The sequence below is a fragment of the Nothobranchius furzeri genome, chromosome 16, assembly GCF_043380555.1.
Source record: "Nothobranchius furzeri strain GRZ-AD chromosome 16, NfurGRZ-RIMD1, whole genome shotgun sequence".
NCBI lineage: Eukaryota > Metazoa > Chordata > Actinopteri > Cyprinodontiformes > Nothobranchiidae > Nothobranchius > Nothobranchius furzeri.
The window spans coordinates 22,894,190-22,913,140 of NC_091756.1; the positions used below are offsets into that span (position 1 = coordinate 22,894,190).

General features: G+C 42.1%; 2 protein-coding genes across 7 annotated transcripts in view; one reads left to right on the forward strand and one right to left on the reverse strand.

Moving 5' to 3' along the window:
* LOC107388280 (urotensin-2 receptor) overlaps nucleotides 1–18,951 on the reverse strand; it is a 104,488-nt gene that overhangs the window by 43,751 nt on the left and 41,786 nt on the right. The gene's annotated exons all lie outside the window — the stretch shown is intronic.
* On the forward strand, nucleotides 6,099–18,459 carry LOC107387549 (mitotic checkpoint serine/threonine-protein kinase BUB1-like). Its single transcript, XM_054749682.2, is given in 3 exon segments — nucleotides 6,099–11,148; nucleotides 11,151–11,168; nucleotides 12,453–18,459. Coding segments are annotated over 3 exon segments (1,158 nt in total). The 5' UTR covers nucleotides 6,099–10,268; the 3' UTR covers nucleotides 12,713–18,459.

Here is an 18,951-nt window from a genome sequence, read left to right on the forward strand (position 1 = left end):
TATTATGCCTTTTAGAGTTGTGTCACCGTGTCAAGCCAGAAATCTGTGTACACATTTTCAAATTTTATAATAAATCATTTGAAATGTATCTGTATCTAGTGCAGTTAGCGGCCCCAGCTCTCTCCATTGCAGATTCCTAAACTGGTTATGTGCACAGGAGTAAACATCGGCACCAGCAGGCTCCTTTCCCAACAAAGTTCCTGAGTAATTTGTTCTGCCCACAGCCCTTGTTTTTTAAAGAAGCAAATAGGTTTGTCTAACTGCTGCTCTAATCATTATCCCCATTTGTTAACAGGCTGAGAGTGACTCCCTCGAAGGACAGCGGTGCTATTAGAGGAAAAACTGTCCCATTTCAGTTAGAATGTGGCCTTATAGTCTCTGATTTCAGAATCAGATTTGAACACATAAGATGAGACAAAAACCAAGGTAGAAAACAAAGTGTAACATATCGTCAGAAGCTGCCAGTGTGCCTGTGGGAAGACCAAAGGTAGATGTGTTCAACATTAAAACAGCTGGACTAGTAGCTTTCATTCAAACAAACAGGACCTTTAGCTGTTCACATTTCAAAACCTCAGCCTCTTCTCCTTGATGACGTCATGCTACGGACGTCTAGCCTAGTGAACTAGACCAAATTCTTGCTTTGCAAAGTTTGGTCTAGGAACACTCCACTGGAACCTCCGAAGCCCCTAGCAGCATTCTGGCTGGCCAATCACAGCTCTCTATAGGGGTTTCAATCCTATAGAGCACTGTGATTGGTCTATCTGCTTTGTGTACCAATCACAGTGCTTTATCTGCTTTGTGGGCCAATCAGGGCCCTCTATTCCTCTGGTGGGCGGGATGATGTAACCGAGTGGAACAAGATGGCAACAGCTAGTTTAAAATGGCTTTTCCATCTAATTTGGACAATTTGGACTTGGGTTTTATTAGAATAAGGAGCAGATAGATGTATTTAAGTTATTTTTAAAAAAGGATGTTTTTCACCTTCTTCATTGCAGACTACCTCGTTTACTGACATCCGTTGCGCTGAGTATGTCATGTTGTTCATTATCCAGTAAAATGCGGCGATTGTTTGAAAGACAACAATAGAACCTGCTACACAACTGAGAGCCATCAATGAAGCGTTGCCAGACTAAATAATGTATTTATTTAGTCTGGCTTGCAAGGCTAATGAACCTTATTTGATCTTGAGTCCATGGAAGACAGAAATAGGAGGAGAACCACTGTGATTGTTTCCCAATAAACATGTCAGGTGATATTTGCGTGTAAACTTACATTTCCCTCTAAAAGAGCTGAACATTTGTTGTGTTAATTAGAATGCTTGAAGTTTCAATAAACATTTGGAAATCATCATCGTCTATTAGTCAAGATGCCCTCTGCTCTCTGCTGCCTATAAAGTCAACACATCATTCCCATGGCCGCAAGCCCAGGTGGACAAGGATGCGAATACTGACTAACCCTGTGAAATAAATGCGACAGATTTTTCTGACTCGATCGTTTCCTGTCTGTTGTCCTGTCTATGGTTAATGCAAGTAATGGTGGTTGAAGAAAATATTCATGTGCAGCAAGCATTTGCTACTCAGAATGACCAATCGCACTTCAAAGGAACAGGTATGGTGTCTCAGGGACCTATAGGGATGGAGCCCATTTCAAAACTAGTGTTGTTTTCTGTCTTTCTTCAGTAATGGAACAACCTAAGCCTGTCCGTAGGAAACACAGTTTGACAAAGAGAATGAGCTGTTGAATAATGGTTCGTTATATTCTGGCTCAGCATTGGACCAACTCCATTGACTTTTGCCAAATCAATAGTTAAGATACAGACAAAACAAACCCTGGTTTAAAAAAACTGTCCCTCAGGTGAGAGCAGCCTTCAGATATGAATCTTGTGATTCAGTCCAAAGTAACTAGACCTACTGTGTAATACATTTAAAACATTCTTCCCTACCTGAGGTAAAGCGTTTCACCTGCAACCTGTTGTCCCAAAGCTTTGATCGTCTTACGCTGAGAAATTATGGATTCAAAGTTGTTACGATGAAACACACTGCTACGTCTGTAAAACAGACCGAGTTGCGGCCATTGTTGTGTTTGCAAAGATTGAAATTATTTATTTATTTGATGTTATGTTTATTTTTATTTTTGCAGACGTTGTAGAAGGAAAGTGGAAGATTTGGAATAAACCGTTGCATGCATGAGGAACACATGCAAACCCTATGAAAGGTTCTGCTGGTGGGGGTTGGTCCTAGGACCTTCTTGTTTCCTTCAGTGCTACCAACTGTGGCACCATTCAGCCAAGCCAAAAATTTGAGTTGTAGTGAAGACCAAGATATTACTGAGACGTGTACAGAGATGAAGACAACGCCAAGACATTTAGAGGTCCAGACCAAACAAAACCAAGACCATATGTATGAAAGATAAATCATAACAAAAATTAAAAGATTGGAGTTTCTTTTTAAATGTAAGTTTGCTTTTATATGAAAATGACAACAAAAACAATTATTTCTTTGTTGTCCTCAAAGCAGCACAATGAATTAAACAAATTTCTAATCATAAAATCTTGTCATGCTTCGCTTCCTGAAAAAGCTCAGAAGACCCAAAACAGTTTTCATTTCAGAGAGAAAGATTATAAAAAGAAGCTAGAGAAATTTTTACACCACTAATGATTTTTGGTTATAATTATCTAATTTTGAGAGTTCTTTTCCACTTTTATAAGAAAAAGATATAAACAAAATCATCTGTTATATAGCACCTCTCAAGATAAAAACCACAAGGTGCTTCACAAGAACAAAAAACAAAAACAATCTTCATAAAATGATTTAAAAAATTGTTAAAATTAGAAGGAAAAAAAGGAAAGGGAAAGATAAAGAGAAAATTAATAGAAAAGAGGGAAATCGATGGATCCTGGGAAAGATGGAATTAGAGCAGGATAAGGAGAGGGTGATGATGAAGGTCACGCCAAAGCCAGCCTGAACAGGTGGGTCTTCAGCTGCTTTTTAAAGGAGTCCACGAGTCCACTGATTTCAGGCTCGGGGGGAGAGAGGTCCAGAGTCTGGGGGCCACAGCAGCAAATGATCTGTCACCTTTGGTCTTTAGCCTGGTACTGCACAACCAGTAGGCTTTGATCGCTGGACCTCAGGGACCTGCTGGGGGTGTAGGGACTAAGAAGATCACCAATGTAAGATGGTGCTTGTCCATGTAAGGCCCTATAGACCAGAACCAGGATCTTGAAATGAACCCTGAAGTTGACTGGCAGCCAGTGAAGTGTGATGTGGATGTGTTTGGAGGACTTGGTCAGAAGCCGAGCACAGGCATTCTGAACCACCTGAAGACGGTTCATGGAGGGTTCCTGAGATGGAAGAAGGAAGAGCAAACAAGATAACTGACAAGAGAATCCAGGGTGAGAGCTGGGTCAAAGGTTGAAGGCATGGATATAAAGCCATCAGCAAGTCTCGTCCAAAGCAGATACAGCTTGACGACATTCATGCACAGTAGGCTGGTGGATTGTAAATCTCTAATGCTCGCGAAATGTATGTAGTTTCTACCACATACCATTCTTTAAATTAAACAAAGTATGACAAGACTGAGTAAAAATGCCCTCGATACCAAGACAAGATCTGTGAGAAAAGTTTGGTTTCAGATAAAACCAAATTCCTAAAAATAGAAAATCAGTTTTTGCCTAGAGTGGCATTTTTCTGCTGCTTTTGCCTTTTGTATTTACGTGGCTGAGTGAAAAAAAGCTGTAGAGTTACATATAAGCACTTAGCAGACATCTTATTGATTGCATCAGCTTTTCGGAGCGCTGCCTGACTGTGATTTATTGTACCAGATTAGCGTCTGCAGAGTGTGGATCCCTCGGCAAACAGCCCCACGCAATCATAAGAGCATAGATTTTGGTTTACTGCAAAGGAAAATATTTTTGTTCCCATGGATACCAAATCAAACTACCTGTGCAGTGGGTGAAAGGAACAGAGGGCCATTAGAGTGGGTTCTCATTGTTTCAGGGTAGTTACAATGATGCAATTCAACAATAAACTGTTTGCTGGTCTTATATCCCCTTGTTGTGAAGAACAATCGATTGAAGTAGGAAGGTGTCGGGTCTTAACCCTGCCCTAAGAGGCAATCGGATGAATATTTTCTGAGTAAATAATGCTTGTGGCTTGATTCACTATCAGGGAAACTTCAAAATCATGCCCCACTGTCAACCAATTGATATCTCAAGGACAAGCAGCCAGCACTGGCAATGAGATGCCGTCCTCTGAAGAACAGCGAAGGCCTTTTTTCTGTGTAAAAGCAGACAATACCAAACTGTGTCAAACCCAGTCACCCACTGTGCCCGTAAGGCTATTATGAGGAATTATTAACCCTTTGATGCATGAATTATGAAATCTTCAACCATGATTTTTTTAACAAATTTTTCCATTCATCTTTAGGTGTGAATGAAACAAATTTCAACAAATATTTTTTGGTTAAATTTTATAATTTACAAATAATTTATTACATGTCCACCTTGGTGGACAGCGTGCATTCTGAGCATGAAATATGTTGGCTTGGCTTATTGAAGTCAAAATGGAGGAGCTCAAATGCAATAAAGTCTTCAACAGCTGTGCTTAATAGCAAAAACAAATAAATAACAATTTTGAGTACCTGTCCACTGTAGTGACCATTATGCATCAAAGGGTGAATGGATGCGTTACACTTTGGCACGTGTTAATTTCATTGACAAAATATGTTTTTCAGCACAATTATATTTTTGCAGATGAAAATTAAATAAAAAAATAAAAACAGTAACTTGGATAAAGCCCAAAACAATGACTAATGCTCTAATTTCCTTCTGGGATCAATAAAGAATTTTTGAATTGAATTGAATTGAATTCATCAACATATTTGTCAAAGAATAAAAAACAAGATGAAAATTGACAAGGACAAAAATCCAATCAGAAGATGGGAAAGATATGCAGAAAAGACAAACGATCCACTGAGCAAATGGAACAAGCGGTGCTAGATGAAAAAAAAAACACCTTGCTGAGAGGTGAAGCGAAGTTGCTGTGTGGTTAAGCTCATGCAAAGACAACAGTTCAACATTTTATGTCAGTACTGGAGCTCCACAGGATACGGTGCTCTCACCCTTTCTCTTCACCCTCTACACCTCGGACTTCATCTACAACACTATCAGATGTCACCTCCAGAAGTTCTCTGGTGGCTTGGCCATTGCCGGCTGTGTGTCTTAGGGGAATAACCAGGAGTACAGGTCAGTCATCATGGACTTTGTGGACTGGTGTGAGCGTAACCACCTTCACTTGAACACCAGTAAGACAAAGGAAATGGTGATTGACTTCCAGAGAAAAACTCCTCCTCACTCACCAGTAAACATCCAGGGAGCAGACATTTATGTGATCGATACCTTTAAGTACCTGGGTGTTCACCTCAACAGTAAACTGAACTGGTCCAACAACACAGATGCTCGGTATAAGTAGGGCCAAAGCTGCCTCCACCTCCTGAGGAGGCTGAGGTCCTTCTGAGTTTATTCCCAGCTGCTAAAATTCTTTTATCACTCTGTGATCGGCTCTGTTATCCACTCTGCTGTGGTCTGTTGAGGTGCAGGCAGCTCTGACCGAGACAGGAAGAGACTGAACACGCTAGTTCACAAAGCTAGATCGGTTCTGGGCTGCCCACTGGATTCAGTTGAGGAGACATGTGAAAGGAGGATGATGGGGACCAACATCATTACCCTCCCACCCACTGCATTCCACTGTGGAGACCATGGACAGCTCCTTCAGAGGCAGACTTAGACATCCCAGATGTAAAACAGAACGCTACCGTAACGCTAAAGCTATCCCTTCTGCAGTAAGAGTGTATAACTCCTCAGTCTAAGCTGTACTGGCATTATCCTGGTACACAATAACACCAATGCAATACTCATTATGTGTTCAGTCCCTGTGCAATACCTGATTTACATACTGTAGTATGTCTGTGTCTCTTGCAGTATACTACATAGTTTCATTCGTGGTTGTCACGCCCTGTCCTGTCTACTCTTAGGTTTTGTCTGTTCTCCGTTAATTGCTCCCACCTGCCTCTTGTTTCCCAATCACCATAGCTCCCTCTCCTCTTGTATTTAAACCCCTTCTGTTCTGTGTTCCCTGTCGTGTCATTGTTTCAGTGTTCCAGCGTGTGACTCTAATAAATCAATGTTAGAAGTTCTCACCTGCCTGCCTGTTTTCCTCCCCGCGTGTGGATCCTTGCCTCACCTCAGCTCACCTCGCCACACGCTCGTGACAGTGGTTTCAGTGGTTGAAGGTTAAAATTCTAGACTACTGCCTATGTGTATATACATGTACCTTTGTTATTATTTTTCTTCAAATTATTCTCTTAAGTGCTGGTGCTGCTGTAACAAATGAATTCCCCCACTGTGGGATTACTAAAGTCTATTCTGTTCTATTCTCAAACTAAATAAAAAAATAAGTGTTGTTGTCAAAATGAACATTGACTTGTGCTTTGTGTGCAGGCCTACACATAAAATGTGTTGATCTGTTTCTAAAATTGACCCTTCTGAAAACACAGCGGTCGAGGTGAAGATAGATACTGGGAAAATGAGGAACGAAGATTATTCTCTGCAAGATCAGATACATGGGTGTCGATGAGAGAGGTAAAAGTGCAACGGAGAGAAGTGGAGATAGCAGAGGACCTTTCGTTCTTAGGGTCTGCAGTCCAAAGAGAGTCGGAAAAAGAGATAAAGAAGTGTGTGCGAGCAGGTCGTAACGGCTCAGAACACACGTGTAACAGTTCAGGATGCTCTGGACATTTCCAGATTTTGAATGAATCTCAGAGAGATCCATGGTTTGCCCATTCAGTTATCAGGATACTGCACATGGTTTTACACAGTCTCTAGCTTTAGGCAGCGGCAAAGAGCCATCTGAGTTAATTGGTCAATCAGCATGCAGCTCATTTAACATTCATGTTCTGGCCAAGTAGGTGAGGTAAACCAGCCTTTCCATTCTAGAGCTTTATTATGGAGCTGTAGTTGGCCATTTATCAGGGTTCCTGTGCCCTTATGAGACCTAATCGTGCTTTATATGTTGTAAAGAGGCTCAAATAACAGTTTGGAAAATAAAATAGTTGTTCTAGGACCATTTAAAGGAACTCCAGAGAGAGGCTCATGAGAGGACATTTAAAAAAAATAAAAGAATAAAATGAAGTAAAATGTATTACAAAGTTAATGCTACGATGACAATTAGAAAAACCAATTAGCTTCAAACATTTTTTTCATGCCTGTTAACATAATAAGGTGGTTCTCTCACGTTTGTCTAAAAGCCTCTGCTAATTACTCGTTTCTGACCCAAGGCAACTATTGGACCACCCGGTAGTCAGTCTCACCAAACTACTGCTGAACCACTTTCGCAATCCCTTACTTCCTCCATTTATTACACACTCATGTGTTTACCCTTTAATAAAAAACAGCCTCAAAAAGTTGTTTCCGTTTATTTTTACTGTTTCACTCAAGTATCCCTGTTAAGTTTTGATTGTTAAACTCAATGTTAAATTTGCTTGTTTTTTCAACAAATTGGCATATTACCTCATTCTCTTGCGTTCAGTCAACTGAAAACTGCAATTTATAGATTAAAGGATCCTGATACTTGGCAGGTATGGAAAGAGCGGGGTTATCCGTGATACCAAATAAGTAAAATAATTACTAAAAACAATAACACATTTAATGCACATTAAGGTACAAATCACACACACACACACATAGTGAAAGTAAGAAATGAGGAAAATGGACAGGGACAGTAATGGAACACTACTATTTTAAGAACAGAAAGTTTGTCTTCCACAAAGACCGTTTTCAGGACTTTCTTTTGAGGGATGTGAGGACACTTGACAATCTGGGGGTGTTGTGGATGTTCTTAATTTTGTTGTTTCTGGGATGTTTATGCATGCTTACTGAGGGGGGCTGTGTTCTTAGTTATTGCTTTGTTCATTGTGGAAAAGGCGGAGTTGTTTGTTTTTGTCATGTTGGCTTCTTAAGTGAGGAGGGTGATCAGAGGAATGGGGCTGCTGGTCTGAAATAAGGAGGCGGTTCACGCTACATGCTCCAGTCTCAGCTCTCTCTGGCTATCTGCTGTCACACGGTGTATGAGGCACAAGTTAGCCGCCATCTTTCAGTGTCGCTGTTAGCTTCTTGCTCCACTCTTTGCCCGTCTTGGCACGACAGCCACCTAACTGGCAACATGAGTACAAACAATTAATCCATTAGTTCAGTTAATATAAACAGTTCGAATGGACGTACATAATTGTCTTCTAAGGTGAATTTGTAAGTTAAAATAATATAGAATGGTGTGTATCTTTAACAAGAGAAAATATATTTTTTTACTTGCTTACATAGTTTTTGTTTCAACTCACACTGTTTAAAAACATACATTATTATTAACATTATTTGTTCATCTTGGCATTTAGAGATGAAAAAAGTGGGCTATTAAGTTGATACAAAGTGTGTTTTTAAGGCAGCTCGTGAATGTTAATTTCTAAGTTTAAAGCTGCTTTCCGGAGTTTTCCCCTTTCAGAAATTATGTATGATTTGTCAGAAATCCATAAAAGCGATTGTCTCATCATGTACTGTGATATAATGTAAGCGTTACGCCTTTTTTTTTTTTTTTTTTGCTAAGCAAGCCCTCTGCCCCGCAGAGCTCTGTGCAATAGGAAAATCAGCGTCGACCAGAACTAACCAATAGCGAGCGTTAGACTACCGCTTACTTGCTTCAAATTTAAGGAATACCTTGGCTGAAGCAGTTGATGAACTTTCCACGGACAAGAAAGTCTCTAAAATATAAATATATGAGAACACAACACGACATGAGAATATTACTCGTAAAACAACGTGTTTTAGTTGTTTGTCGGCTACAGAAGCACATTTATAAACAGAAACTTGAAGTCGCCATCTTGGAAAACAGAGCAACAGAGTTTTTGTGTGATATGCTTGTCAGCCACTAGATGGTGCCATCGGATAAGAGAAATACTCCGGAAAGAAGCTTTAAGTGGCTTATGACTTATTACAGTGTATCACCAGAACACCACTAGTCTGAGAGGTTTTCCGCTGAGTAATATAAGAGGAGAAACAGCCAACTGCTACCACTTCAACTTCAAGACAAACTACCAGAGTCCCACAAAGAAAAACACCATTTGAAGTCACAGACAACAAAAGACATTTGGACCCGGAAAACAGTGACTGGTGTTTAGCACTGTCTTGTTTCCTCTTGAAATGCAGGTGTCCAGTTTGGTAAAAGCGTCTCAGGGAAGACGCCCGAGGGCAGGAACGAGTGTCCTGTGACCGTGTTTGCATTCAAAACCTAGCTTGTTCTGTAAATTTGCTAAAGCAGTTTTAATTAGTAACAACTGATCACAGCCCAGCATTTAAACGGGTATGAACAGCTGAAGTATACAGGACGGGTGCAGTGCACTTACAGAGGTGCTAGAGGTGAGTAGAGGGCAGGTGCAAGGTACTCACAGAGTAAGCACAGGATGAGCACAAAGTAGTTCTAGGACCCTTTGGGTCAAGGCAAGGCAGATTTATTCATAAGGAACGTTTCATACACAAAATCATTTTGTACCAAGCAATGTTCTAACCCTAACTCAGAGCTCAGAATAGAGTCCCTGATCCTGAGTATTTGATAGAGTCAGTAGGGCTGCTGGCCGCAGGTGTTTCTGACATGTATCAGGAAGAGACGCTGGTGCAGAGCCAAGGCTCACTGGTGAGATAAGACATCACAAGTGGCTAGTGAACAGCTATGAGTCCCCCATATGTGCTGGAGGAGATGGACAGCTAGGCAGGCATCCTCATGCTGTATGACTGTGGGTTTGCAATGAACAATGATGTAATCAGGTTTTCCTGTGTTGAGAAAATGTCTGTTAGGAAGAGCAGAAACATAACATCTAACATGAAAATCACACCATTCACTACCAGATGTGGGGTGTTCTATGGGTGTGGTTGCATACAGGAATTAATGATATCTATTTATGTTTTAATAAATTAACAGCAGCCGTTCTGAAGAGAAGATGTAACTCTTCTCTTGGGTTTAGCATGTAGTCTGGATTAATCTGATAGATTATTAAAGAACTAACGTTTCCGGATTCTACCTTGCACGTTTCAAAGTCATCTGAACTGGACGTCGCCACTTCTTTCCAGCGTTTAAAAGACGGCTTGTCCTCATACGAAGGAGACGACCTCCTGGATCCGTGGGACAGGAAGTCGAACACATTTGCATAGTTCCCAGTCAACCAATCAGATGTCCTCTGACCCCGTGACCCACAGCAAGGATTTGGACGCTCGTCCTCTCAAACCTGCAAACAGGACCATCACCACCATTTCACGGTCGGAGGTCCCGGTTTCCAGCTGCTCCAGAACTCCGGCCGTATCCGAGTACATGAAGGAGGTGCTGGTGTGGGAGGGCTCCGACTCCAAGCTCTGCTTCGAGGAGGTCAGAGTAGAACGGCACTTCTGTAAGCTCCGGGAGAGGCAGGACAGGGAGAAGAGAGAGATCAGAACGGCTTCCCTCAGAGTTGACAGCATTCTCGGAGAAGGCGCCTTTGCAACGGTCTACCGGGCCACCGACCCAGTGACCTCCGAAAAGATGATCCTGAAGGTCCAGAAACCAGCCAATCCCTGGGAGTTCTACATCAACACCTGTCTGGATGCCCGGCTGAAGCCCGCCCACCGTCACCTGTTCAGCAGCATCCACTCGGCTCACCTGTTCCGCAACGGGAGCGTGCTCCTGGGAGAGCTTCACAACCTCGGAACGCTGCTGAACATGGTGAACATCTACAGAACCCTGAGTGAGCGGGTGGTCGCGCAGCCCCTCGTCCTCTACTTCGCCGTCTGCATCCTGCACACGGTGGAGCAGCTGCACGCCGTGCACGTGGTCCACGCCGACATCAAACCTGACAACTTCATGCTCAGTCAGAGGTTCCTGGAGAACAAGTGTTTTGACCCTGAGAGCACGGAACACGGTCTGGTCCTCAACGACCTGGGACAGTGCATCGACCTGCAGATGTTCCCGGACGGAACCGCCTTCACCACCACCTGTCTCACATCTGGGTTCCAGTGTACCGAGATGCTGAGTGGGAAACCATGGAGCTATCAGACGGATTACTTTGGGATCGCCGGAACATGTTCTGTCTGCTGTTCGGGACCAAGCCCCCACAATGCGGTTCAGAATTGGTCTCAACCCAGAAGTACCAAAAACTGCAGTTCCACCCTCAGCCACTGGGGGCTGGTGTCAGAAGCGAGCAAATCCTCATTGACTCCCATGTTAAAAATACCAATTTCACAGCAGAAATAAACATGTTTACAGCCTGGTACCAAAACATGTTTTTGGTTTAAATGATCTAGTTTACACTCATGACAACTCTGAGGGGGGTGAATTTTTTTCTCACTCTTCTGTTTAAGTGTATTAAAAGCCTAAAAGTCTGTATAATTAATGAGCATCAGACCCACGTGACCACAGAGCTAGCTCCGTGGAAAGGCCTCAGTAGAGCCTCGGTCTGGCCTGGAAACTGTTCCGGGATTTTGAGTCTCTGTGTTTGTGTGTTCTTTTTTGGATATTATTAGTGCAATTGTTGGACAAAATGACTTGCTGTGGCATTAATTGCACTAACAGAGCATCCAAGGAGTCTCCACTTCATTTTTTCGGTAAGTAAAATTATATTTATGTATTTTAGGTCACTGCCGAGCTAAGCTTAGATTTTAACATGTACTGTTTAACCATGAAATTTAAATGTAATAGGGTAAAACCCAGTGCATTTAACATAATGCTGCACTTTAGAAAATGGGTTGAAATATAACATGTTGGTGGAGCTGGGTTCCCACTATCGGCTTGTGGAGCTCTCGGGAGACCGATGTTTTCCAACTGTTCTCCCCTCCCCGCAGCTCGGCGCATCTCTGTCTGATCGCAGCTTCTGTCTGCTGTGCGGGCTGCTGGCTTGTGGAGCTCTGGGATGGAAACCTTTCCACCCGGTTCTCCCCAGCGGCAGCTCTGCGCATCTCAGATCGCAGCGGCGCTTGTCTGCTGTGCGGCTGCCGGCTTGTGGAGGTCTAGGAGACCTCTGTGTTCCACCCGGTTTTACCCAGCGGTCAGCCCGGCGTATCTCTGACTCAGAAGCTCTGGTGTTGTGCACAGTTAACTCCGGTTGTAGCTAGGTTGCTACCTCCATTAGCTTAGCTCCCACCTCCGCATTAGCTTTGGGTTAGCTTCAGGTTAGCTTGTAGCTAGTTCGACCGGGTGTCGTCAGTTGATCCCAGCCTTACAGCCCCACCCTCAGCTCCACCTCTCTTCCCTTTTATGGAATTATCTGGGCTTGACGGAACCTGTGACACGGTCAAAATGGCGGTGGTGGCCACCTCCCATTTTAGTACAAAAACGTATTATTGGAGTCAATGGAAACCCATTTCCCATATATGTATGTCAATGTTCGGACCTACATGCAGGTGTCCAACCAGGACGGAGTGTGGAGGACAAACGCAATGTTCAGAAGGAACCCCCACAGCGAGCTGTGGCTGGAGTTCTTCCACACCCTGCTGAACATTCCAGACTGCCGGTCCCTCCTGAGCCTGCGGATGCTCCGCGGGAACTTGACCGACGTCCTGCAGAAGAACTACAACAACAAGCTTCTGCCTCTGAAGAGACGCCTGGTGGTCCTCCTGCTGGAGTCCCACAAGGCGTCTCGAAGGTGATTCCTGAACTGGGGCCTCCTGAGGAACTCTCTGAACTTTTCTTTTATCGGCTTTTAAAGTTAATGTCTGTTATGGCTCAGGGCCATTTGGGTTTTTCCCTGTGTGTGTGTGAGAGAGGAGATGCAGCACCTGGCTCCAATCTCACTAGATAGACTCTCCCAGCTGATCCTGATGACCAGCAGCAGGCCAGTTCTCTCTGGTCTGTTGTCTCCTCAGCAGCTTTTGGTTTAGTTAAGTTTTATGTAACAACTTTGGTGGGAGCTTAAAAATCTCTGTGTTTAACCGTTCGCCTTTTTAGGGGTAAAGGACACTTTACCCATTCGCTTGCTTTTATTAAGACATCACTCGGTAAAAAGGGAAATTGTGATGGTCTTTCGTAGTTTTGTATTAATTTGGTTAATATGAGAGTTTAGTTGTTACTCGTTTTGTGTTGCTGCTGATGTGTCTTGTTAATCTGTTTTTTGTGTTTATATGTATGTAAATAAATGTTGTTTTGTTACTTTTAACACAAGAACATGCATCCTCAATTGTTACCCCAGGCCCCCTAGACAGCCTGGAGCGTAACATATCTGAGAACATCAGAACCATACATCTTTAAACCCAGATGCACAAAATAAGACTGCAGGATCCGTCTGAGCTCCTCAGGAACAAACATGGCCCTGGTGTTCCTCTGGACCAGGATCGGTCCTTCAGCATCACCCGGACCTTCTCCCATCGAGTTGCTAAAATCAAATGGAACCCGACCCAAAGTTCTTCTTAGTGTGTGTGTGTGTTTTTCAGGTGTAGCCATGATGGAACTACAAAAGCTGCATGGTTCTAATTTTATATAATTAATGAAGGAAGGATTTGTCCAGACTGAATTTTGATTATTGTAGTATAATGTATTTCTTTTAGGGAAGTATTTGTCCTGATTGAATTTTAATTGTTAAGTGTTTTTCTTTCAACTTGCACCCGGGAGTGGCTTCCAAATTTCGGTGTACGAGTGTGTACAGTGACAATAAAAGGATATTCTATTCCATTATATTCTAAATCAAGCCATGGTCTTTAGATTGTTGTTGAAACACTGATTTATCTAATGAGGTGATTGGTGCAGCAGATCCAAGCTGTTTAAATTGGGACTTGATAATATTAACACCATAGTTACCACCACATCATCAAGTCACTCTAATTTGTTGGCCATCAAATAACTACTGTAGGATTTTACAGTATAATATTTATCTCCAGTGCATTTCTGGACAAGATCTTGAAGTATCTTAAAAATCTTCAAGTGTCATCTTAAATGTTTCAGACATCTCAGCAGTTCTCAGTGGGTTAAGGTCTGGAGTCTATGGGGACCAATTCATGTGTAAAAATTATGGGTTGTTCCTCCTAAAACCACTCTTTGTTAATGGGTACATCCCTTCATCCTTCGCTCTCCGTCTCCTGATGTGCCTATCACTGTGGAACAGGATAAATATGGACGTATCAGACCACATGACCGGTTTCCATGACTCCAGTAAAATCTTCTCCAGTAAACTGAGCTTTTAGTTTCTATTTGCCTCGGTAAGAGGTTACTTTCTGGAGGCAACAGTGCTTCAAAGTCAGACTTATTTAACTTCTTTCAAGTTTTCTACTCAAAACAAGTCAGTTGTCCAAATTATCATTGCAGTCCATGCAAATACTGATTTATTAACCTAACCACCTCTGTCACGTGTGTGTGAATCTTTACAGTAAGTATACAAAGCAAATGTATAAAACTACATCCTAGAGCAGGGCTATTCAATTCCCGGCCTCGAGGGCCCATGTACAGCATGTTTTAGTTTTAACCCTGCTTCAACACACCCAATTTCAATCAGCAGGTGATAAACAGGCTTCTGCAGAGCCTGATGAGCTGCTGCACAGGTGACTCAACCACTCAATCTAGTGTGTTGGACCAGAGAAATCACTAAAATACGCTGGATGTTGGCTCTTGAGGCCCAAACTTGAATAGCCCTGGCCTAAAGGCTCTTTTATGCAATGTCAAGAATGCAGAACTGTCAAGTCCACATGTGGCAGGAACAGCCAATGACACGTTAGCAAGTATCATCAGAGCCAATAGATGAGCTTATGGACGGCTCTAATGGGAAACCGGCTTCAACACAAGCGGCTGTTTTCTTCTTGGTGCTAGTGCTCAACCAGTGTCTATTTACACTAAACAAAAATAAAACCGCAACACTCCCATTTTTCATGAGCTGAACTCAAACATCTGAAACTTTTTTCTACATGCACAAAATGTCCATGAGTCTCAAAGATTGTTTTGAAATCTGTCTACAGCCGGCCTCACAACCGCAGACCACGTGTGACCATACCAGCCCAGGACCTTCACATCCAGCATGTTCACCTCCAGGATCACCTGAGACCAGCCACCCGGACAGCTGCAGCAACAATCGGTTTGCATAACCAGAGACTTTCTGCAGAAACTGTCCGAAACTGACTCAGGGAAGCTCATCTGCAACCTCGTCGTCCTCATGAGCGTCTGGACCTCACTGCAGTCCATCATCGTAACTGACTTGAGTGGGCAAACACTCACATTCGATGGCATTTGGTATATTGGAGAGGCATTCTGTTCACAGATGAGTCTCGGTTTTCACTGTTTAGGGCAGATGGGAGACTGCATGCATGGTGTCGTGTGGGTGAGCGATTTGCTGATGTCATCGTTGTGGTAAGAGTGGCCCATGGTGCTGGTGGGGTACTGGTATGGGCAGGTGTATGTTATGGGCAATGAACACGGGTGCATTTTATTGATGGCATTTTGAATGCACAGAGGTATTGTGACGAGATCCTGAGGCCCACTGTTGCCATTCGTCCATGACCATCACCTCATGTTGCAGTGTGATAACGCACGGCCCCATACTGCAAGGATCTGTGCACAATTCCTGGAAGCTGAAAACATTTCAGTATGAGCCAGCATGCTTACCAGACATGTCACCCATTCAGCATGTTTGGGATGCTCTGGATCAGCATATTCAACAACGTGTTCCAGTTCCTGTCATATTCAGCAACTTCGCACAGCTATTGAAGAGGAGTGGACCAACACTCCACAGGCCACATCCTGATCAATATATGCTATGAGATGTGTTGCCCTGCATGAGCCAAATGGTGGCCACACCAGGTACTGAATTGTTTTCTTCCCCTCCACCCACCATAAAGCAAAACTGTGCATATTTCATGGTGCACGGTTGTTAGCACTGTTGCCTCGCATCAAGAAGGCTCGAACCTTGGCTGTGGCCTTTCTGCGTGGAGTTGCATATTCTCCCCATGCATGAGTGAGTTTCCTCCGGGTACTCCGGTTTCCCCACAGATCACAACATGCCCTATAGGTTAAAAATTGTATGTTGCTTTGGATAAAAGCGTCTGCCAAATAAACATGTCAGGGTGTCCTTTTATTGTGGACACACCTGTACATTATTCATGCATTCTAATCAGCCCCTTGACATGCCACACTTGTGAGGTGGGATGGATTATCTTGGTAAAGGAAAAGTGCTCACTAACACACACATAGACAGATTTCAGAACAATATTTGAGAGTCATGAGTCTTTTGTGTATGTAGACAAATCTTCAGATTCAGATGTTCAGCTCATGAAAAAAGAGCAGGGGACAATCTGACTTTGGAAAAAGTGCCCCTCTCCCATAAAAAATAAATAAATAAAATACAACCATGGCCTGTGCTAATTTCTGGGGAAAATGGTGAAATTGTGAATCAATATAGATGCTTCATCAGGGGACCGTTCTTGATGACAGGCTGACCTTTGACACCAAGATCACATGTTTGCTGATATATGAACCCCAGTAACAACAGTTACCCAGCCCCAAGCTAGGTATGCTAATGCTATGTTATGCAAAAGCTTTGTCTATGCTGAATATTTACACCTTTAAGTGCAGTAGTTTCTGATATTGCATGTTTCTGCAGCAGACTGTTCAAACATGGTCTTGTGTTCTTGTCAAAAACAATGAAGTGGCCTTACCATGATTAAATAACATTACAATATCCCCCAATTTCTCCCAATATAACATGTCATTGAAATGTTTGGTAAACTTTACATGTTCATCACAACCTTTTAGTTTTTACTAAATTGACCAATAAATTCATTATTTCTGGATAAAACAGCAGACGTGACAACATGACCGTGTCGCTTCAGCTTTAGGATATAAAATATGGCTAGTTATTTGAAATACACATTTAAATAAATGTAATTTTCCTTAAGACTTTTCATCACTTGTTTTATTAAATTAAGAGCTGTTTATCTTTGTAAGGCAAGGTTATGAATTATGACCCATTATTAGAACACTGTTTGAAAAGTTCTTTAACCTTTTAACCCTGATACTATGAATAATCTAGGATGTTGATTGTTTAAACTCATTGCATTTTGACCCTGCTGTGCAGTGATATAGCAGTTTTGCTTTATAATAAAAAGGGAGGTTTGTGTGTAAGGACTGGATGAGTTAAATAAAGGTAGAGCATATTCAGTCTGGACAAAAACTCCATGTCAAGTTTGGTTTTGTTGCTTTTTAATGGTCTTTTCTTCTAAATTGGAATTTGATCCTGTGGAGTTTAACAATATTTGTGAATCACATTGAAGAAATGAGTTTCCTGTATTTAGTGCATTTGTTATTTGCATTTTTTTAAATTAATTCCATTTCTAACTAATGTACAAAACTCGGCTTTATTTTCCTGTTGAATTCAAATATATGGAAAGCTGAGCTTTATACCATTAACAGTGGAGGAGACAAAGCAGATGGAAATGTCTCACCCAAAGCTGGCTCACCAAAACACTGCAGGATGTGTGAACAGCTCTGCTCTGGTCCAACTAAACTGGTTACTGTGGAAGCTACAACAGTGGTGGTGGTTGTGTCAAATCATGTTGATGCTTGTCTCATTAGTAGATGGAACCAAAATTCAGAATCTGCTTTTATTCTAATGGAATTCGCTATTATTTTAAAAGTCTTCTTATGTTGAAAATGAGCTTGATGAATAAAAACAACATATCTGTAATAATACATGAAAACAGGTTTATCAATTGAAATGTGGGTATATTAAGTCATGTCCAAATACGTAATGTTACAATTGAATCTAAATTTATAAGTGGTGTTTTTATTCTAAATATTTAGCTAACATGCAAATATAGAGTGCTGTAAAACTAAAGGACACACACACACACACACACACACACACACACACACACACACACACACACACACACACACACACACACACACACACACACACACACACACACACACATTGTGGTGGAAAGGAATTAATTTGAATGTGTGTAATTAAATGTAATAGTAGGTGGTGAATGGCCTGTATTTGTATAGCACTTTCTAGGGTTCTACAGCCCTCCAAGGTGCTTCACAACACAATCAGTCATTCATCCATCCACACACACATTCACACCTGCTGATGAGCTATAATGTAGCCACAGCTGCCCTGAGGCTGCCGAACACGGGCGCCACTGGTCCCTCCGACCACCACCAGCAGGTCAGGTGGGTGAAGTGTCTTGCCCAATGACACAACAGCAGCCAGGAGCTGGAATTAAACCTACAACCTTCCAACCTCCCACTCTACCCCCTGAGCTACTGCTGTCCCTTTGTTTATGTAACTTTGCGTCTTTTATACTGATTCCAAATGCCCAGGTGCAGTGATAAATTCCGTTTTAGTTCCACAAACCAAAATGTGCTCTATGATGTTCAGGTTTGATTTAAAAACATAAAAACTAGTTTGTATATTTACATTTCAATTATTTATCTTTTACATAACTATAAGGATTTTGTAAAAAAAAAAAGAAAAAAAAGAAAAAAGAAAGTTTGGCATTTTCATTGACTAAATCAATTAAATGAAAAATGACAAATCAAATAAAATTTACCTCATTTTTCAATATTGCGAGGAGCTATTTGGGCTTCCAAGAGCCAGTCCTTTTGAAGTAGAAATCCTTCTGAGTCAAACAGCAGTAATATAACTGCTGCTATAGACAAAAGCCTCCGTTACAATAACAGACGTCCTTTTACGTGGTTGGAATCCATCATAAGACGATGGGCTGAATGATAAAAACGGATATCTATGCCTCTCCTTTTACTCCACTGATGATGCGGTAAACATTCACATTGACTGAAGCTGCCGTATTGGGTATCCTCCTGCTTCAACAGATCGATTCTGTTCAGAGACCAGAAAACGGCAAAAGCACACAGAAAACATTTCCAGTGAGATCGCATATCATCC